This window comes from Genypterus blacodes, unplaced genomic scaffold (assembly GCF_046128005.1).
Source record: "Genypterus blacodes isolate CSIRO-AG114 ecotype Tasmania unplaced genomic scaffold, CSIRO-AGI_Gbla_v1 ptg000076l_1, whole genome shotgun sequence".
NCBI lineage: Eukaryota > Metazoa > Chordata > Actinopteri > Ophidiiformes > Ophidiidae > Genypterus > Genypterus blacodes.
The window spans coordinates 6,386,784-6,405,132 of record NW_027466885.1 but is presented as its reverse complement, the minus strand read 5'-3'; the positions used below and the strand labels follow the sequence as shown (position 1 = coordinate 6,405,132).

Sequence of the window (18,349 nt, the reverse complement as noted above, 5' to 3'; positions counted from 1 at the left end):
CGGTGCAGCAATTAAATGCAAACATGTGTCGCCGATGGCACTCCAGCACATTGAATAGATTTTTCTTTTTTTCCCCCAATACAAACCCCTCACATACTGGTCTTCAGACTGTCCAGTGTGGCGTATCAACAGCTGGTCTCTATCCCATGTCTACACTAATCCATTCATCACATAAATTAAAGCTTACTCAGTTCTACAGTAGATTGTTGATCCAGCCTCCTGCAGCAGTGCGAGACAAAACCAAATTAATCAAGACCATTAGCCCCAGGAAGTTACTATATCTATATTAAACATCTGTGACGGAACAGTATTGTTATTTGACTTTGTACTCATGCGTCTAAAAAGCTGCACCAAAACCCTAAAATGACAGCAAAGTGTAATTATAAACTCAGGATGAAACCTTATATAAGCTAGAAGACAGCTCAAGCTTCCAAACTATACATACACAGAATGGCCAAGTCCAGCTTAATGCTCGGATATTGGAAATGACAAAGCTCATACATATCACTTTGGGCAATATAAAGTTTCCACTGTGACATCACCGCAATCAGAACATTTTGTCCTGGTCTACCAGTGAGGTTCTGTCTAGGATCTGGGGATGACATCATAATTCAGTTCAGACAGCGAAATAAAAATGATACCTCATAAATACTGTACTTCATTCCCACTATGTGTGTGTGTGTGTGTGTGTGTGAGAGAGAGAGAGAGAGGGAGAGAGAGGGAGAGTGAAAGTGTAACATGGCCACCTAGTGGTAAAACTGAATTAGAGTGGACCGTGTCAATCTGCAGTACACATGGCAAATATTTGTTTGTGTTTATTGCTCTATCAATTACAGTTTAAAGAGGAGTGTAAATGGAGGTAATTGCTTGATGTCATTTTGTATTTGTTGCTACTAGTGAGAGTCTATAAAACCCGACAGGTGATGAGAGATTTGGACAATAAATGCCCGTAAGAAATAAATGTATATTAAGGACAGTACCTGAAAAAATGCCACTCTCATCAGACTGCGTTTTCTCTCTCAGATGTCACACCTGTCTGCAGTTTAACACTCACACACACATTCCTCACTGCATTATACTCTACCCACAGAGCTTTTAATCTAATGATACGCAGCATTTGAGTCCAGACACTGATGAAACAAACCAGAAGCAAAGCCTATCAAAGCGCAAATGTCAGAATGTTCCGGCGGTATTTGCCGCACGTTTACACCCTCGCCTCTCTGTCCAAACCCTGGTATGAATATGAAATAAAAGATAAATCATCTCTTGGCAGCAGACGTGATGAAGACGGGGAGATTTGCAATGCAGTGCAACCGAAAGAATTCATCATGCAGTTGGTCCAGGACAGGAGATCTACCAGGGAAGAGTGATCCAGACACCTGGCAAGCATCCACGGGCGTGTGTACATACAGCCCTGACATTTCCAATGAAGTTGTGCATACCTGAAGACAGCTGGACGCTACGCTACACACACACACACATGCAACACTTTCTGAATTATTTATGGTGGTGAAAGTGCCATAACACACATTTATCACACCCTGGTCTCTAACCTATGCGATTAAACAGCATCACAGCGTCCAACTCACATATGGAAGCTGTGCTCTCCGGCGATGGCCCAGCCCACAGCACGGCATGAAGGGGACCAGGGAGGTGAGGAGCGGACGGCCGTCTCACAGACTCCCTGTCAGGCAGCAGCATCCACTCAGCCTCGATCCATGCCTGCACGCTTGGCCCGCAGGGGAGCAGGGAGAAAGACGCAGAGGGGACGACGAGGACGGAACAGACCCTTGGGAGGAGGAGGAGGAGGAGGAGGAGCAAGCAGAGCAGAGGAGAGGACTGATCCAGACTGCTGTATCCACACCGGCCCCCTTCTTCGGCCCACCCGCCTCCCCCCCCCCACGTGTACACCGATTCCCCTGCCTTGGTAACCTGTTAACTCTCAAGATTGCAAAAACTCAGGCGCTGACATCCCCTTCTCCTCCACCCCTTCTATCCATCTCCATGTCCCAGACTGTTGCAGCGAGAGCGGCCACGAGCTGACTTGACGGCAGACGTGCAAACCCGCACTGGTTGTTTACCCCACCCGCCCCCCCAAAAAAAAGAAGAGAGTGTGCACTCTGGCGACTCAGCAACTCCTCTGGGCTGCCAAATCCTCTGCAGTGCTGCTGTGCTGTGTGTGCTACAGTATGAGGCTGGTGAGCTGGCAGGCTGTGGCACTCAGTGGTTTCGGCTGCTGGTGGATCTGGACACAACCGGAACGCCCACCTCCCCCTGCCCAGACGGAACTAGTGTGTGTCCTTTATTGACCGCTGTCCCGTCGCTTCCTAACGGAGGGCGTTGCCTCCGTATCCACCGCCTTTACTCCTCCTCTACTCACGATTCAGTCATTTAACAGCTTGATGGGCAAGTTTGTGGCCCCTCCCCTTTTCGTCCCCTTTCCTTTTTTTTTTTTTTTTTTACATTGCTTCTGTACTCTTACCCTTTACTCACGAATCATCATTTTCTTCATTGCATTGATCTCTCGCTCCGTGTCATCGGTTAGGACAGACAGGCTGAGGGAGCTACTGGTTGCTGAGCAGACTGCACTGTGCTCACCCTTGAAGGGTCTGCCTCATGCAGAGCGGAGCAGCAGCAGCACTCTGCCTATATGCTGCAGAGGGGAAGTCACTCACGCGACATTGTCATGCGAGAGCTGGCATCTACTCCAAACCCCAGCAGTTCATTGTGGTCGTATTCCTCGCCACACTCCATATCACCCTCCTTTAATGCAGGGCTAATGTACGCTCGGTATTATTATGGAGATTTGATACAATGCTGAAGGATCTGCTGCACTGTAATGAAAGAGTCGGCAGATTAAAGTCATTTTTCCGAGAGGGAAAGGGCAGCTTGTCTCCTCAGCAGCACACACTAACACACACGCATTTTCTCTCCGATGCCTTTTGTCTTTCATGTCAGTGCTCTTCCTCTACTTGCAGTACTGTACCTATCAGCCAAGTAATACCACAAGAAATAAACGATATGATGATATTGTGTAGTACTGATAGCAAATCAATAACAATGGGGGAACAAGAAACATGGCCGATTTTATATTAAAAGAGGCTCAGGGGGAAACGCTTAGTGTCTCAAAACATAAAGTCACAATACAGGAAGCTGCCTGCTTTGCCTGTTTTGCATTGCTTGAGGGTTTTGCCCCATTTATTGTGACGCGACATTTACACAAATTAAATTACTTTGTGGATTTTATGCTCCATTTAATTTACCGTTTGTTCTTTTAAATATTTATACGCGAGTACTGTTGTCAAGTTTTGCGTGCTCGTGAGTATTTATTGAGTCTTTGCTTTCCATTCCTGACGTGGCCCTCCCTGCGTGTATTCAGATGCTTAATAGTCCGTATGATTTACTGCAGTCACTGGTGGAGGTCGTATATAAGACGTAATGAGTGTGTATCTATCTGCTGTTGTTTCGCTCTTCATTCTGTTCTGAGCCTGTTGTAAAAGCTCCGGAGCTCATCAGGTATAGGATCAGTATTTATACGTGTCCTGCTTGGGTGTGACAGATGCTCAGGCCAACATAAACCTGGCACCGGTGTTTCATCAGCGTTGAACCATCTTGGTATACGGCCTAATATGTCACGGGGAATGACGTGTGCCTGCGTCGTGATGGACAGGCGTCATTACAGACACAGGCTTGCGCACGTTACAGTGGGAGGGGTAACCTATCTATCAGTTACTATGTCAGAGGCCGTCTCCCTCTGAAAGCTGATCATCACTCTGCCGCTCCTGACAACATGACAAATACTGACAGAGCTGTGAGTCTGCACATAAAATACTGTTTCTGTCATTTAGGGTATTTGCGGTGTTTTTGTTAAGACTGGAACACCTTGTACACGATAGCTAAGGTCCTTCACTCAAAAAGTCTGTGAAATATTGTTTAATGCCATCGCTTGAGTCAGTAAATGCATGACTTTTCCCAGTTTCAGAGGCAATGATGTCAGCAGGAGGCGGTAACCTTGGTTCAAAATGGGGCAGATGCTTTAACGCTATGCAAAATGAATTTATCCTTCACAATAAAAACATGAACATGATTCGGTGCTGTGAAAGCTCTATTTATGCCTGCCAAAGTGCCTTTGAGCAAAACCTCAACTGCTGACTTGAGCTTGATGGGGTGAAACGAACGCAGCTGATGTGTGACTTCACCAGTTTGGGACAAATACTGGATCATGTCTGAATACTAATTGAGGTTATTCGATCCCAATCTATCACACAAACTTGTTCTGTCTGACTCACTTGCTTTGACTCGTTTTAACCACTAGATGGCACTGTGATGCTGTTGTGGTAGCTGATTTAACTTGAGCGGCGTAGATGCTTTCGCTGCCTCTACCTCTCTCGATTCCCACCGCATTTAAACAGTGTGTACCGTATTTCATCTCGAGCGTCATTACTGGAGTTTGTTGCCAGAAGCTTAACACGACCTCGCCAGAAATATCTGCTATGAAAATCAGAGACATATGCTGCACGAAGTTCAGATAAAGGACTAACAGGCTAATTTTACATTTCACCTTTCCAAGATTTCCAGTGGCTTGGACAGTGGCAGCTACTCTGAACCACTATGCCACTGGTATACGTTACATAAAAGGTCGGAGGCAGGCCAGATCTGATAAGTTTCAGAAGCTACAAGGATTTTGCGTCAACCCTTCCTTCCATTCAAGTGAAGTCAAATAATAATCTGGTGGATCATGAGAAGGAAAAAATGCTTGCAATCAGGGAGAGAAGGAGAAGGGGTTTCCTGCCCTCACCACGCCCTTGACGACAGCCTTTCATCATTGCGGCCACTTCAGCCGTCCAACTCCGAATGGTCAGAACGAGCGGAGGGACGGGTTCCAACTGGAACGACGCGTCACGGAAAAGCTGCTGCGGCGAGAGACACAGAGGGAGAGAGAGACACGGAGAGACAGAAAGAGAGAGAGGGAGGGAGGGACGGACTCACTTTGAGCCAAGGGACGCTGTAAAGAGGAAATGGATGTGAAAGAGACAGATTACACCCAACGATGCAAAGGAGAAGTGAGACACACAGTGCCATTCACACTAACACAACAGAGCGGGAAGCAGGCGGAAGACACAGGATGAAATAATGCTCTGAGTTATGCTCATCACACTTTAAGGACTCCAGATCCCCTGTGTTTTCGGTTTCACAGTTCATCCATCCATCCTTACCTGTCTGTCAACTAAACCCCCCACCCTCTCTTCAAATGTGAAACACAGCTGCTTAAAGTATGCAGTCTAAGTTCACGTAATGTATTTCTAAGGGTAATCTCCGTCTGGTACCTAAAGATCCTCAGACGCAGAATGTGACTTTTACTTTTTTGGTTTCCTGCAACATTTCCTCTTGAAATCCATCTTCTTGTTCTCTTTGTTCCTCTATCTCCTCTCTGTAAAGCACGCCGCTTACTGTGTTTTTACAGCTATATAAGGAAAGTTTATTTTTATTCAAGGTCACAGGGCCTGGATGGTTTCCCAGCATGCTTTGGGCAGCAGGCAAAGTGACGCTGAACACGACTGCCAGCCTATCGTGGCTTTTCATGGAGATGGACAAACACTCACATTCTGGCTTCTGACAGGAAAGCGCTCAGAGGGCGTAAGACTAAACATACACACGTTTCTATCTACCTCTTTTATCTGACTTTTACAATGCGATTCCTTATGAATGCTTAACCGTAGCATTTGGAATCAATCAATCCAGCCACAATCAATACAGCTCCTATCAGAGGATGTACCTGTGAAATCAACGTCCGCTCCACTTGTTGGACACTAAAACATCTTGAAAACGAGAACAACTTCTTTTTTAAGAGATGAGAATGTGGTCCTGGACCTGAATGTCTGAACTGTGAGAGGAAACGTGTGACAACAGGGAGAGGAGCGAGTGTATCTGATCATTATCTCTATCTATACAAGTACTCGTGTTGTTTAGGAGCTCTGTTACGCCTCAAATGGGAACAAAAAGACAAATCACACATTGGTTATGCACCAGTGAGGCTTATTACAGCGGGGATAGGCACTTCTTAGCTACATATACAGGTGCAGCTCGATAAATTAGAATACCGTGGAAAAGTTCATTTATTTCATTAATTCAATTCTAAAAGTGAAACTACCATATATTCTAGATTCATTACACACACAGACAAACATTTCAAGCCTTTCTTTGTCATTATTTTGATAAGTGTGGCTTACAGCTCATGAAAACCCCAAATTGTGTATCTCGGAAAATAAGAATATTGTGAAAAAGTTCAATATTTTAGACTCACGTTGTCACACTCTAATCACCTGCAAAGTTTTCCTGAGCCTTTAAATTGTCTCTCAGTCTGGTTCAGTCGGCTACACAATCATGGGGAAGACTTCTGACTAGACAGTTGTCCAGAAGACAGTCATTGACACAAAAAGGTCATTGCTAAAGAAGCTGGCTGTTCAGAGTGATGTATCCAAACATATCCATAGAAAGGGAAAAGTGTGGTAAGAAAAGGTGCACAAGCAACAAGCAACCGTAGCCCTTTTGTCAAGCAAAACCCATTCAAGAATTTGGGGGGAGCTTCACAAGGAGTGGACTGAGGCTGGAGTCAGTGCATCTGAACCAGAGACAACTTCAGAAGCGTCTTACCTGGGCTAAGAAGAAAAAAGAACTGGACTGTTGCTCAGTGAGCCAAAATCCTTACATTTTGCATCTCATTTGGGAATCAAGATGTGACTCAAAGAGTGGAGAGGCTCACAATCCAAGTTGCTTGAAGTCTAGTGTGACATTTCCACAGTCAGTGATGATTTGGGGGGGGCCATGTCATATGATGGTTTTGGTCCATTGTGTTTTCTCAAGTCCACAGTCAACGCAGCCGCCTACCAGGAAATTTTAGAGCACTTCATGCTTCCGTCTTCTGACAAGCTTTATGGAGATGCTGATTTCATTTCCCAGCAGCACTTGGCACCTGCCCACACTGCCCAAAGTACCAATAAGTGGTTTTAACGACCATGGTTCTACTGTGCTGGATTGGCCAGCAAACTCGCCTGACCTGAACCCCATAGAGAAACTATGGAGTATTGTCAAGAGGAAGATGAGAGACACCAGACCCAACAATGCAGACGAGCTGAAGGCCACTATCAAAGCAACCTGGGCTTCCGTAACACCTCAGCAGTGCCACAGGCTGATCGCCTCCATGACACACCGCATGAGTTAATGTGTTAACTAATCTACAGCACAGTTTTGTTGAGCCTATGTGAAGCCGATTGATCTGGACCAGCAGCCTCCTTCCATACACACTTCTCTCTGGGCATAAAGTGGCCCCTCCCTCTCTCTATATACTGTGTATTTTAATAGCATGAGTAATATCATGTTACATGCGTGACGTTCAGAGCGGCGGTCGATCTATCACGCGGTGACCTCGTTGGGATTCTTTGACGTCCCAGCTGGGCCCCGCAGGATTGAAGGAACTCGAAAGGCAACAGGTCAAGACAGGAGGGGGAAAGCGGAAGGAAAATATACAAGGGATCATTTCAAAAAGCTACATCCAGCCGTGTAAACAGTCCTCCGTCACACACCGGCCCAGAGCTGGCGGCGGCGAGGAGGGAGAGGAACGACGCAGCTGAGAAGGAAAACACTTACAGCGCCGAAACAACATGACAGATTGATGAATAGGCGGAGGACTAAACGGCGGCCGTGTTAGCTGGCAACCCCGTACTTTTCCCAGCCCGGTGTTAGTTTAATGATTTAAATGCGGCGCAGCTCATTCTTCTGTGAAAAGTGAAAATAATCGCAGGAAGCAAGACTGGAAACGACACAACGTCAGATTTTTTAAAAACTGCAGTGATGATGATATAATTTAGAAGTATATTTACGCAATTGTCCAAACAGAGAAGGAGTTACGGGAAGGTCGGCTATTTCCGTGGCCCTCTCCTGGTAAACATCTACAAGGGGATATTTCTGCTCGCCATGCAGAGGCCCCGATGCCCCCCAAGCAGACGACTCCTCCACCCTCCCAACATCTCTCCCTATCCCTCCTCTGCCCTTCATGTGTATAGACTGTGGTGTTGTGAAAACTGTTCCATTTCTCCTGACTAGACACAAAGGGGAGTGCAGGGGTGGTGTGAAGATCGGACTGAACAATTCCTTATAAAGGGGCTCCTGCTAAGCTGTAACGGCAACGAGAGCAAGCTCAACTCTCCAGTTCTATCTGCGGCCATGAGACGAAGCAGACGGTGAGCCAGGAGGTGCCATTTTGTTCCGACCCACGCCAGGTTTTCGCATTGAGCCGCTTCGCTGCGCCCCGTGCCAAAGACGAGGCGGCGGCGGCGGTGTGCCTCCTCCAAAAAAGGCAGAAACATTTAGGCGAGGGGTGCACATCCTTAACCCGGCCCATCCTGTCCTCGCAGGTCCGCTGAACAAAGACCAGACATGTGGAGTGTGTATCTCACCGGGGGTTCTGCTTTATAACAGGCCGCAGCGCCGCCACACTGGAGGCTCGGCGGGATGCCTCCACCTCTATGCCGGCATTAACATACTGTACCCGGAGATGTTTACACTGGGCTTTCATCGCAAAACACACATCTCATCCCCACATGGATGAAGATCACCGAAAGCGGGGCCAGTGCCAGGTTGTGTTGGAAGTCAGTGATTTACACACACACACATTCCTGAATGAAGCAACTGCAGTCGGGAAATGTTGTGATTCATGAGATTTATATGAATGGGATCTTGTGTAAGGCAAGGTCACATCAGCGCTACGACTGACTTACAGGAAAGTCTAAACCCAAACTCAAAGATGCCTCTGCTCTGCCGTCCTTACCTGTCGCACGAGGCTGTTGGTGGTGGTGTCAGAGGAGGTGCTGCCATCAGAGCCTTTGAATCGTCCTTTCCTTCCAGCTCTTTTGCCTTGAATCTTGAGTCAGAGGGAGACAAAAGGGAAACGATGAGATTGAAAGTAGAGCTTCACACCCTCTGTGTCAGTTTAATTCATTAAGTACAGATGTCATTGTTGTATTTGAATTGTAATATTATGATGGGTGTCATAACATAATGGTAATTATGGGGGTGGGTGGTCGCTAATACTCCACTAGCCGTACTGTGTGATATAATGAGCGTCTGGAAAACGGCTACAGACTGAGCTCAAGTAGGAGTACAAGTGTTGCTACTGGCAACCGAAACACAAAGTGGTTTCAATCATTTGCCTTTTATTCCTGCTCCTTCCCCTGGGACACATAAATCATACTTATGAAATGAGAGCTCCTGTGACTGCTTCTCAGGAATCCATCCTGTAAAACAATTTCTGAACTGCCAGCCAGAGCGTGTCAGTCTTAATAACATTACTAAGCCAAATAACTGATAGAATTAACAATGACACATGAACATGGACTGTTAGGCAACATAAGAAATATATGATTTAGAGAACAGTCTGTGTATTTATCTTATATCTAACACATCGTTTCATTTGTTCCAGAGCAGAGCACAACAACGTTACACTTTGTATCCTGGTAGAACATTTTTCTAACTGTTTGATATTATAATGATCACTTATTTTAAGGGAACATCTAAAGATAATGAAGAGCTATAACTTTTGTGCAGAAATTAAGTCAGTATTGCAGAGACTTACTTGGTTCTCCAGTGGGTCCATGTGTTTATCCAGCGGTACTCCTGCAGTGGTTCTGGGGGAGTTATTCAGGACCATTACACCGTTAGATGGAGGCAAACAATCAAGCGAACCTCTCGGCTCGGGCAGCTGCTCCGGACGCGTCTGAGAGGAACTCGACGGCGCATGTTTTTGTTGACTCGGTCTCGTTGGCCAGATGTCAGAGAGATTAGCTTTTGATGGAGGAGAATGGGGAAGGACGGGAGGAAGACGATGCTGCGGCACCGCGGAACCTCCGAAGTTTCAGCCTCGTAAGATAGAGAAGGAGGAGGAGGAGGAGGGGCAGTCTGCTACTTTATACGATGACTATGATGATGATGATGATGATGATTATGATGGCTTTTTGATTAGTGCGTCTGATAACTAGACTTAGACGAACTTTATTGTCATTCAAGCTAAACAAATAGTGTATATTCGAACGAAATTACGTTGCAATTGGCTCACCGGATAGTTATTTCGAGCAAAATAAATAAATGATGATGATATACATATTAACTATATTAAAATAATATAATTTAGTGTGACTGTGTTTCCTAAGCTTAAATTAAATCTTCAATTGGACAGCCGGTGTTGCGTTTTGGAAATTGGCAACTTTAGCTTGATTTGATCGGTTGTGTTCTACCGTTTGGCAACATTTCAGAACTTATTTAGTGAAACTACGACTGTTTCGCTCATGTCAGAACACTTTGTGAAACATCTTACAACGATAAACACGTAAATTATATTTCTACCAGCCAACCCGCAAATTCAACTCGTCGGTTAATGTAACCATAAACAAAAACAGAAACCCGGCTTGTACTTTTCCCCTACTGCGTCACCGAGTATGTGCCATGTGAACTAGCTAGCTGTCAACTAAGCCGCTAGTTTTTGCAGTAAAGTTGCTGAATTGTGGCCTCCTGGCAACGCAATCACGGAGTTCTCTCATTTAACGAGCTAATAGCCTCTTTTCTATATCAACGCCATTTTCTTGGATATAAATACAAACACGATTCAGATCTTTGTGGTTTAAGAAAAGCGTGTGTTTGTGTTTGATCCCCGTGAGCCGCCACATTTGCTATATATTTACCCTTGTTTTGAAACTATTTTCACGCTCGTCGACTTTTGACATTTATAATTATATCTCAATTGAACAAAAACATTCATTAAGCCGCACACATGAATACACTTTTGAATAATACAAAACAAACACGGAGTCGAAAGTTTAGACGTTTACCTATCTCCGACAACTCAATGGGCTTCCTAGCTAGATCACTTACGCTAGCCATCTTTACTGTAACTTGGATAATAGTTACACTCCAGATGGATAAACCATTTATGGAATCCCCAAAACATTATAAAGTATTCCCAAATGACCTGTTGGCTTTAAGTATTGTGTTGTTTGTATGTTGAAGACGATTATCAGCGTCACTTCACGTGAAAGGAGAGGCGCAATAGAAGTGGAACTGGTGTCGAATCGGATCAGTAACTTTCCATACATTTCCGGCTTTATATTGAGTATTCAATGCAACGCAACATCCAAGTTGATTCTTATTCAATTCGCATTCCTGTACACATAGCTTAAGCTCACTATATCTCTGGTGGCAGAGGCTATGAAGGCTAAATGGTGCAGTAGGGTCAAGTGTTCTCCACAGGCATTAAGAGTTTTGTTGTTGATCACTGCCCTCTCGTGGCGTTACTTACTTCTGCATTTACTTTAGTTTTTGACTGGGTGCAAAAACACTTTGCTTTACTTTGAGAGATCTGTGTCAAACGTTTTTGCAGAGTTAATAAATCATCAAAAACTAGTCTAAAGTCAATCTTGTTGCTGTCCACAAACTATTAAACTATTATGGAATGGCATGTAGAACTGCACAAAAGGGAAAAAATACAACCAAAACACTAATAAATACCTTGGAATTGATGTGGAATCAACATGAGCAAATCTCATTTTTGGTCAGCCAGACGCTCTTAAATCAAAAGGGAAACATTTCATCTTTCCCGTTTGTCTGTCTTAGTTTTTTCCCATCTATGTGCTTTGCCGCCCTCGTGACCCCGGAGCTGAACTGTTCTGTCAGGTCTTTGCTGAGCTTGTGAGGATGTATGACAATACTCAGCATGTTCACACCAACAGGGCCCAGATAAAAAGCCTTTCCTTCCTTTGTCCCAACAGCTTTTAAAAGATGTACTTGAACGTCAAATGGTCTTCAGTGGGAAAGAACAGATGCACACACAAACCAGCTGGCACAAGGCTTTCCTGGAAATTCCAGCCTGTTGGTATTTCCAAAATGACTGCAAAATTGCAAGTGCAAGAGAAAATCCAGCAGCCTTCCTCCTATTGTTTCAACCTCACTCAGGAAGTCGTTATAATGGTGTCAGCTGACATTTCTTACATGATAGCTAAATAATGTCATGACACCATTAACATAACCAACACTGCTCTTGGACAATAAGCTCAGAATGTGACTCGTTACTATAATCACCCTGCAAATGGTGAAATGAAGCAATATAGCATAAACGAGGCAGCCACTTGAATGCTATTTGTTCAAACTGCAGGAATATGTCAATGCTGAGTGGGAGCTCAGAAATTAGTCACAGCTGAAATGTAATCGCTTCACAAAGCCACTCATTCCTCCAAGCTCACAGGTCCAACATTATGTACAAATAGGTTTGACGTACTGTTTATCTCATTTTATTGATCAGACTCCCATCTCCCCCCTCTCCATCTGCAGGCCCACTCTGGCCTGTAAAGCGCATGTGTGCTGTGTGGGCTGGATGGAATGAGTTTCTGATTTGTACAGCATGAATTAGTCATCCAGGTTGGTGGATGAAGAGCACATGTAGCTCCAGTGGGTGGACGTGCCCTCATTAGATCACTTAGTCCACAAAATAAACAAAAAACAAATTTTTGGGCAGACTGACATGTTTTCCTTTCTTTATACATAAAATGAGGATTGTATTGATTTCATCAAAACCAATCAGGTTTTCAAGATGTGAAAAAGAATCAACATTTACAATAACTATGACAAATATAGCATCTTTGCAAGCACAGCCATGCCACTTTGACTTCCGACACACGACCAACAGTACCTTGATCATTTAGAGATTTGCTGTATTGCTAATGATACAGTCAATAGAGTATGTACACCCAAAGACAGATTTACAGCATTTCATATAGGCTAATGAGAGATGACTTTAAATCAAATGAGCTGATTGTCGGAGGCAACATTATTATTTCACAGTAAAACAGATGCAATACAATTGTACCTGATACTGCTACACATAGGGTAATAGCGGTGCAAACAAGACATTCATTGTCTGTGTCTGCTGAACCTTACACCTGTACAGTACCATTGATAACTATCATACAAAAATAAATCATCACATATAAAAAAAAAGAGACAGGATTAATTCAGCTAACATATTTTGATCCAGTGCTGATACTAAAGTGTCATGAAATATATCCTCTTACTTCCTTACAAAAAAACACTAAAAAATACCACCAACCTCAGTCAACTGTCATATGCACAATTTTGTGTGTGTATACGTTTAGAATTTAAGTTTATGTTCAAAGAGAGCCAGAAGCAAAAGACAGGCCCAACCCATCAGGAGGCCAACATTCTGCAGGAGAAACATGAGACATGGCCTGTTGGTCTTCACTCGATTCATCTCTGGCAGCTGGAAACAAGCAAAAGTAAAATAAATCTAATGCTCTCTATTGGCTTAATCAATTAAGAACTTGTATGTAGGAGTTGAAACCGCTTCTATTGCTATTGGACAGAAATATTTCATCCTAATTTCTGAGAATACTGTTTTAGTCACACATCTCCACATCATTAAGGATGACTACCTTACCATTTCTACAAGGGACAGGTAGAGGAAAATCCCAGCAGTGACAGAGAATATCCACTGCTGCACTTCCATGTCTGCAGAAACAAACAGCCCGATGTAGAGGCCCATGAAGGCAGTCAGAGCACTGAGAAAGTTCATCAGCACAGCAACCTTCACGGAGAGTCCAGAGCTGAGCAACACCGCAAAGTCTCCTGTAGGAGACCAAAGCAGAGAAGATGAGTCAGTCAAACTTAAGCTGTGGCATCAATGTCTTCTAGTCCTGAGGTTGAACTCTGTGACCTCTCACCCATCTCATGCGGGATCTCGTGGCACAGAATAGCCACAGTTGTCGCCATGCCGGTCTCAGCTGACGAGGAGAAAGCTGCCCCCACGACCAGGCCGTCAGCAAAGTTATGAAGACTGTCTCCCACAATCACCATCACGGCCAGCAGAGGAACCCCCTCCCCTGGGAACACAAAGGAAGCCTGTGCCGTGAGAGCTCATCCTCGGACCGTGGCAATCGCTCTGCCATGCCAGGCGACTAATTGCACTGTGCGTCACTGCAGTTTGTTTGTGCGGTTCACTGTGATGGAGCGGTTTAGCTTACTCTGATGTGATGGCTCTGTTGCTTGTCGTGGTTCTGCGGGAGATATTTCTGTGCACTCCAAGTCTTCCACAGTTCCCTGTAGGATGTAAACATACATTTTTCAAACTCACGAACCGGATCTGAGGAATTTGGAGGAAGGTGTAGGAAAAATAAACTGGAAAATGGGTTCCAGTCCAAAATTTAAGAATAGAGGGTTTCAAAATAAGAGTCCTGAAGATACACATTTAACAGTCTGTGGGATTTGTCTACAACTTTAAGGTATGTGGTACTTGTGCATGTACACACTGTCATGAAGTACCTTATGAATCTGAATGATTCAACACGTATTCTCTTTTTCCAACAGCCTACGTGTCCTGCCCCTTGCTCCCTCCCACACTGCTCTTTATTTCTTGTTACATAATTGTAATGAAGGAGAATTGATTTACATATGAGCAACATTATTAAAAAAATAAGACTGAGGGTGTCATACCAGTTGCCAGTTGTGCATAAATTGCACAACTGGCAATGAATTTCCCATTTTAGTTTGTTGTATGTGACAAAGAGACTCACCAGCTGCATGGTGGAGATGGACTTGCCCCTCTGTGATTCGCCATTGCAGTTGAGCTCTAACGGAAGGTCACCAGAATGTCCCTGCAGTTGAAAAGTTATTTGTGAGACCCCATGCTTTCCTGGAGGCCACCTAGCTCCACAATCAGCTCTTTAGCCGGGGCCACGAGGAAGTCAATAACTGATACGAGCAAAGTCATGTGGATAAACTCCGGAAAACTCCAAGAGCCTCAGATTAGATCAAGCAATACAGCCTCTTACAAATCCACATTGTCTTAATGAGCTCTGTTGTTTTATGAACTTGATTACTCACAACAGAAAATGTAAAAAAACAAGTTAATTCTCACATGGCCATGAGATGGAACCACAAAGGAGAAGAATCTTTCTATCAGGAAAAAGCTGTAGATCCCAGCGATCATTCCCAGAATCTTCCACAGATACTCCTTTCCTTCAGCGTAGTGCTCGTCACCACGACTGTGAGCGTCATCATGGAGGCCAAGGATCTCCAAAGGAGAATGAGAATTACTGCACGGTCACCATATGACCTTAAGACAGTCACAGCTTGTAGAGGATGGTGCTGTGGCTCTGTGTACCTGCGGTATGAGGTGCAGGAGTGCGTCACCTGAGAGGGTCCCCACTGCCAGGCCTACAAACAGCTGGAGGATGAGGGTGTAGGTTTCTTGACAGGAGTTGAAGAAAATCAAGCAGATACCCAACATGGAGCCCAGTGTGATGAGCATGACAGCGGCCGTGCTGTAACCGTACTCTACAGGGAGCAGAGAAATCTGTAAAGACCCCTTTCCTGAATCAAATACTAAGCTTATGAATTAAGAAAGATTGGAAAAGAAAGTTAGAATCTAACCCATATATATGTATATATAGTGTAAAGTAAATACATAAATAACTCAAAAAGAAGATAACCCATATTGTACAGCTCATTACCCCTCAACCTTTGCTGTTTCGTGCACAAATATGCTTTTTTCCATGATTTTAGTTTTTAGAAAATCTGCTTTTCCCTTCTTAACTAGTAATATAAAACTATTTTCATGGAAATAATTCTGAAACAAAGTCACAGGTGGTTTAGTTGCAGCTGCTGTGTGTTGAATTAAGTGTATTTACAGTTGGCAGACCTGCTGAGGTGAAACGTCTTACTCTCAAGAGCAGTGGGCACAGATCCTCTGGTTTTGTGCTCTGCAGATTCACAGGCGTCACCTAGCAACTGCTGAATGATGGCCGGACAGATTTGTCTGAAGTGCTCCTTAGAAATTGGCAAATGAGGATCCAGAGCAAAAATATCCACCAGCTGATTGGCTGAAAAGCACACCTGATTAGACCAAAAAGTGAAGAGAAATTACTTTTAATCAACTCTCATCCCTGTGAAATTAGACAATGTTGTGCAATATATGGTGATTACAGAATGTTGTCCTCGTCTCAGTCTCACCTGTGCCCAGTCACTGCTCATACAGTCGTCCAGTGGAGGCCCATTGCCTTTGTGAGAGTTCCTTTTGACACTCCGTCTCCTCCTGCCATGGGAGTGAAGAGCTCCTTCACGCCCCACACCCAGCTGATAGAGCAGCTCCTGCAAGTCTAGACAGAGAAATCCAGAGAAATCAATACATTGTAATCAAATCAAATCAAATTAAATCAAATCAAATCAAATCAAAATTGGTGCCTATACTGATTAATGGATTTACCAGCTATGACACAATATTTGTCTGTTAAACTGTACTAGGCTAACTGTACCTGGTCTATACTTACCTATAATTTGGAGGTTACTTGAGCAATTGAGTGATTGGAAGATGTAATCGGTAAAGAAGCCAGGGGACGGCAGGCTTCTCCGCCTGAAACAGTGGCCCTGCAGGATGTGGCTTATGATGGCCGCTGACAGTTTCGACACAGAAGACGCACCAGCACCTAGACTTTCATTTACATGGACATCTTCCAAGAGCTGAGTGTCATCAACACACTGTGAGATCAAAGAGGAAATAAATATATCAGAACATGCATAATGAGATGGCTGCCTCATGATGAAATTGCTCACTTTGAGAGATGAGGAAGAGGTGTCCTGCATGGGGGGGTTGTAGTACTGGTTGATGAGCTGTAGGATGCTCTCCAGCTCACTGGACGACAGGAATTGGCTGTCCTCATTTGGGTGGAGATTGGTGAGGGCCAAAAGGTAAAAGTGGTAGGTCATAGATGAGGAGGAGGAGGAGGAGGCAGACGAAGAGGCAGCATTTGAGACACACAGGTCTTGCATATTAATTATATAGTACAACAGAAGAGTTGAGATCCGCTGAAAGTCCTCCTCGGTGAGATAAGCCTTCTCATCATCCTCAAGCACAGACAGGGCCACACCTGGAGTCAGGCACTGCAACCAGAACAGGAAACAGAAGAAAAATAGGAATGAGAAGGAAGATAGAGGAGAGAGAAGCTTGCAAATAACCATGGCAACCAGGCTATAATCAGGATCTGGATAATCTGGATCACGGTGAACAGTCATCAGGGTGTGATTGTTGACTGACTCAAAGAGATTTAGATTTGCATGCAACTAGAGGTCAAGATTTCATGCCCTCCTAAACTTCCTGGCACACTGAACTCTACCACACTGAGATTCTTGGAAAAAAGAGAAGCTTTATGCTCCTGTTTATGCTTCAGTGAGTTGAACACAAGCCCAATTAGACCCACACACAAAAACATAGGAGGTTGAAAGAGTGAGTGAAGCACTCGTTCTTGTTAGGCAGCCCATGATTTGGAAAATATGGGCAAAATGGAAAAACTTTCCTAATTTCTAAATCTTTTGGCTTAGATTCTCTTTCAAGGCTTCACACACACACACACACACACATAATCCCATTGTCAGCCCACCTGCACAAACATGTGAAAGCCAAGTGCCTTTAATTCCACTCTATGGAGTTTGTTATGTCAATCTGAGGGATGTGTAAAGCCACTCAGCATGAATGCCCCACAGAGGTCACCGCCTTAAGCCTCCACATTCACTCACATTCCAGCCATAACAAGCACATTTACAGGCAGGAATGAGATGAATACATAATGAGAATGCAACGAGTTGAACGTGAAGCTTGTTCTCATCATGGGGATGTAGGATCTGCGGAATTTCAGTTAAAATAGTATCAATGAATCTAGTTAACATACAGCAGAAATGTGCTTGCACTTTCCTGTCACAGAATGCATTGTGATCATTGTATGGATTTAAGCAGATTTGATCTCAAACACTACAAGTGCATCAACCATTACAAGTAAAAGATATTTACAGAATTGGTTTATGTGGGGATCAACATTCATCTCCCATCAGATACATGGACATGGATACACTCTACCTTACTATGTATGAGAACATAAGACAGGTGTAGATCTTACCCTGTTGCAGTCGTCTAGAGAGGTGCCTGTCCGCTCTGGACAGTTAACTGCTTGGAGGAGCGCAGCGAGCAGGACGTCTATGTTGTTCTTGTAGAGCTGAGGCTGACCGTCCGCACCCAGGGGCAGATCCAAGGCCCCGACAGCCTTCTGCAGGTAACCCTGCTCATGCCCTTTCACCTCCAGAGCCCGCCCCAGCAGATAAAGATGCAGCAGCAGCAGAGAGGGAGCACTGGTCCTGAGCTGCATGGTCCCTACCAAGACCCTCCAATTCCCTCAAGAACCCAGGACTGGTTGAGGGCTTCACAGGCAAGAGAGGATGGAGAGAAACAACAGGTGAGGAAATG

General features: G+C 44.5%; 2 protein-coding genes across 2 annotated transcripts in view; both read right to left on the bottom strand.

The window, feature by feature from the left end:
* cacnb2a (calcium channel, voltage-dependent, beta 2a) overlaps positions 1-9,908 on the bottom strand; it is a 42,538-nt gene extending 32,630 nt beyond the window's left edge. The window contains exons 1-2 of the mRNA XM_076158078.1: positions 9,632-9,908; positions 8,828-8,920 (exon numbers count right to left, since the gene is read on the bottom strand). Of these exons, the coding sequence (XP_076014193.1) occupies positions 8,828-8,920; positions 9,632-9,706 (168 nt within the window). The 5' untranslated portion in view covers positions 9,707-9,908. The remainder of the gene's footprint in view (positions 1-8,827; positions 8,921-9,631) is intronic.
* A 2,441-nt stretch (positions 9,909-12,349) lies between these two features.
* On the bottom strand, positions 12,350-18,349 carry LOC143006886 (zinc transporter ZIP12-like). Its single transcript, XM_076158225.1, has 12 exons — positions 18,006-18,349; positions 16,669-16,995; positions 16,386-16,593; positions 16,069-16,214; positions 15,780-15,951; positions 15,221-15,393; positions 14,975-15,130; positions 14,631-14,711; positions 14,082-14,157; positions 13,782-13,940; positions 13,499-13,686; positions 12,350-13,321 (listed from the first exon to the last, which is right to left on the bottom strand). Exons 1-12 carry the CDS (start codon positions 18,249-18,251, stop codon positions 13,193-13,195), a joined length of 2,061 nt encoding a protein of 686 aa, XP_076014340.1. The 5' UTR covers positions 18,252-18,349; the 3' UTR covers positions 12,350-13,192.

Coding starts and splice junctions, on each gene's coding strand:
- LOC143006886 (XM_076158225.1), bottom strand. CDS start 18,251: ATGCAGCTCAGGACCAGTGCTCCCTCTCTGCTGCTGCTGCATCTTTAT. Junction 16,996..18,005: donor CTCTAGACGACTGCAACAGG/GTAAGATCTACA, acceptor TTCTGGTTGCAG/TGCCTGACTCCAGGTGTGGC. Junction 13,687..13,781: donor CGAGATCCCGCATGAGATGG/GTGAGAGGTCAC, acceptor GGTCTCCTACAG/GAGACTTTGCGGTGTTGCTC.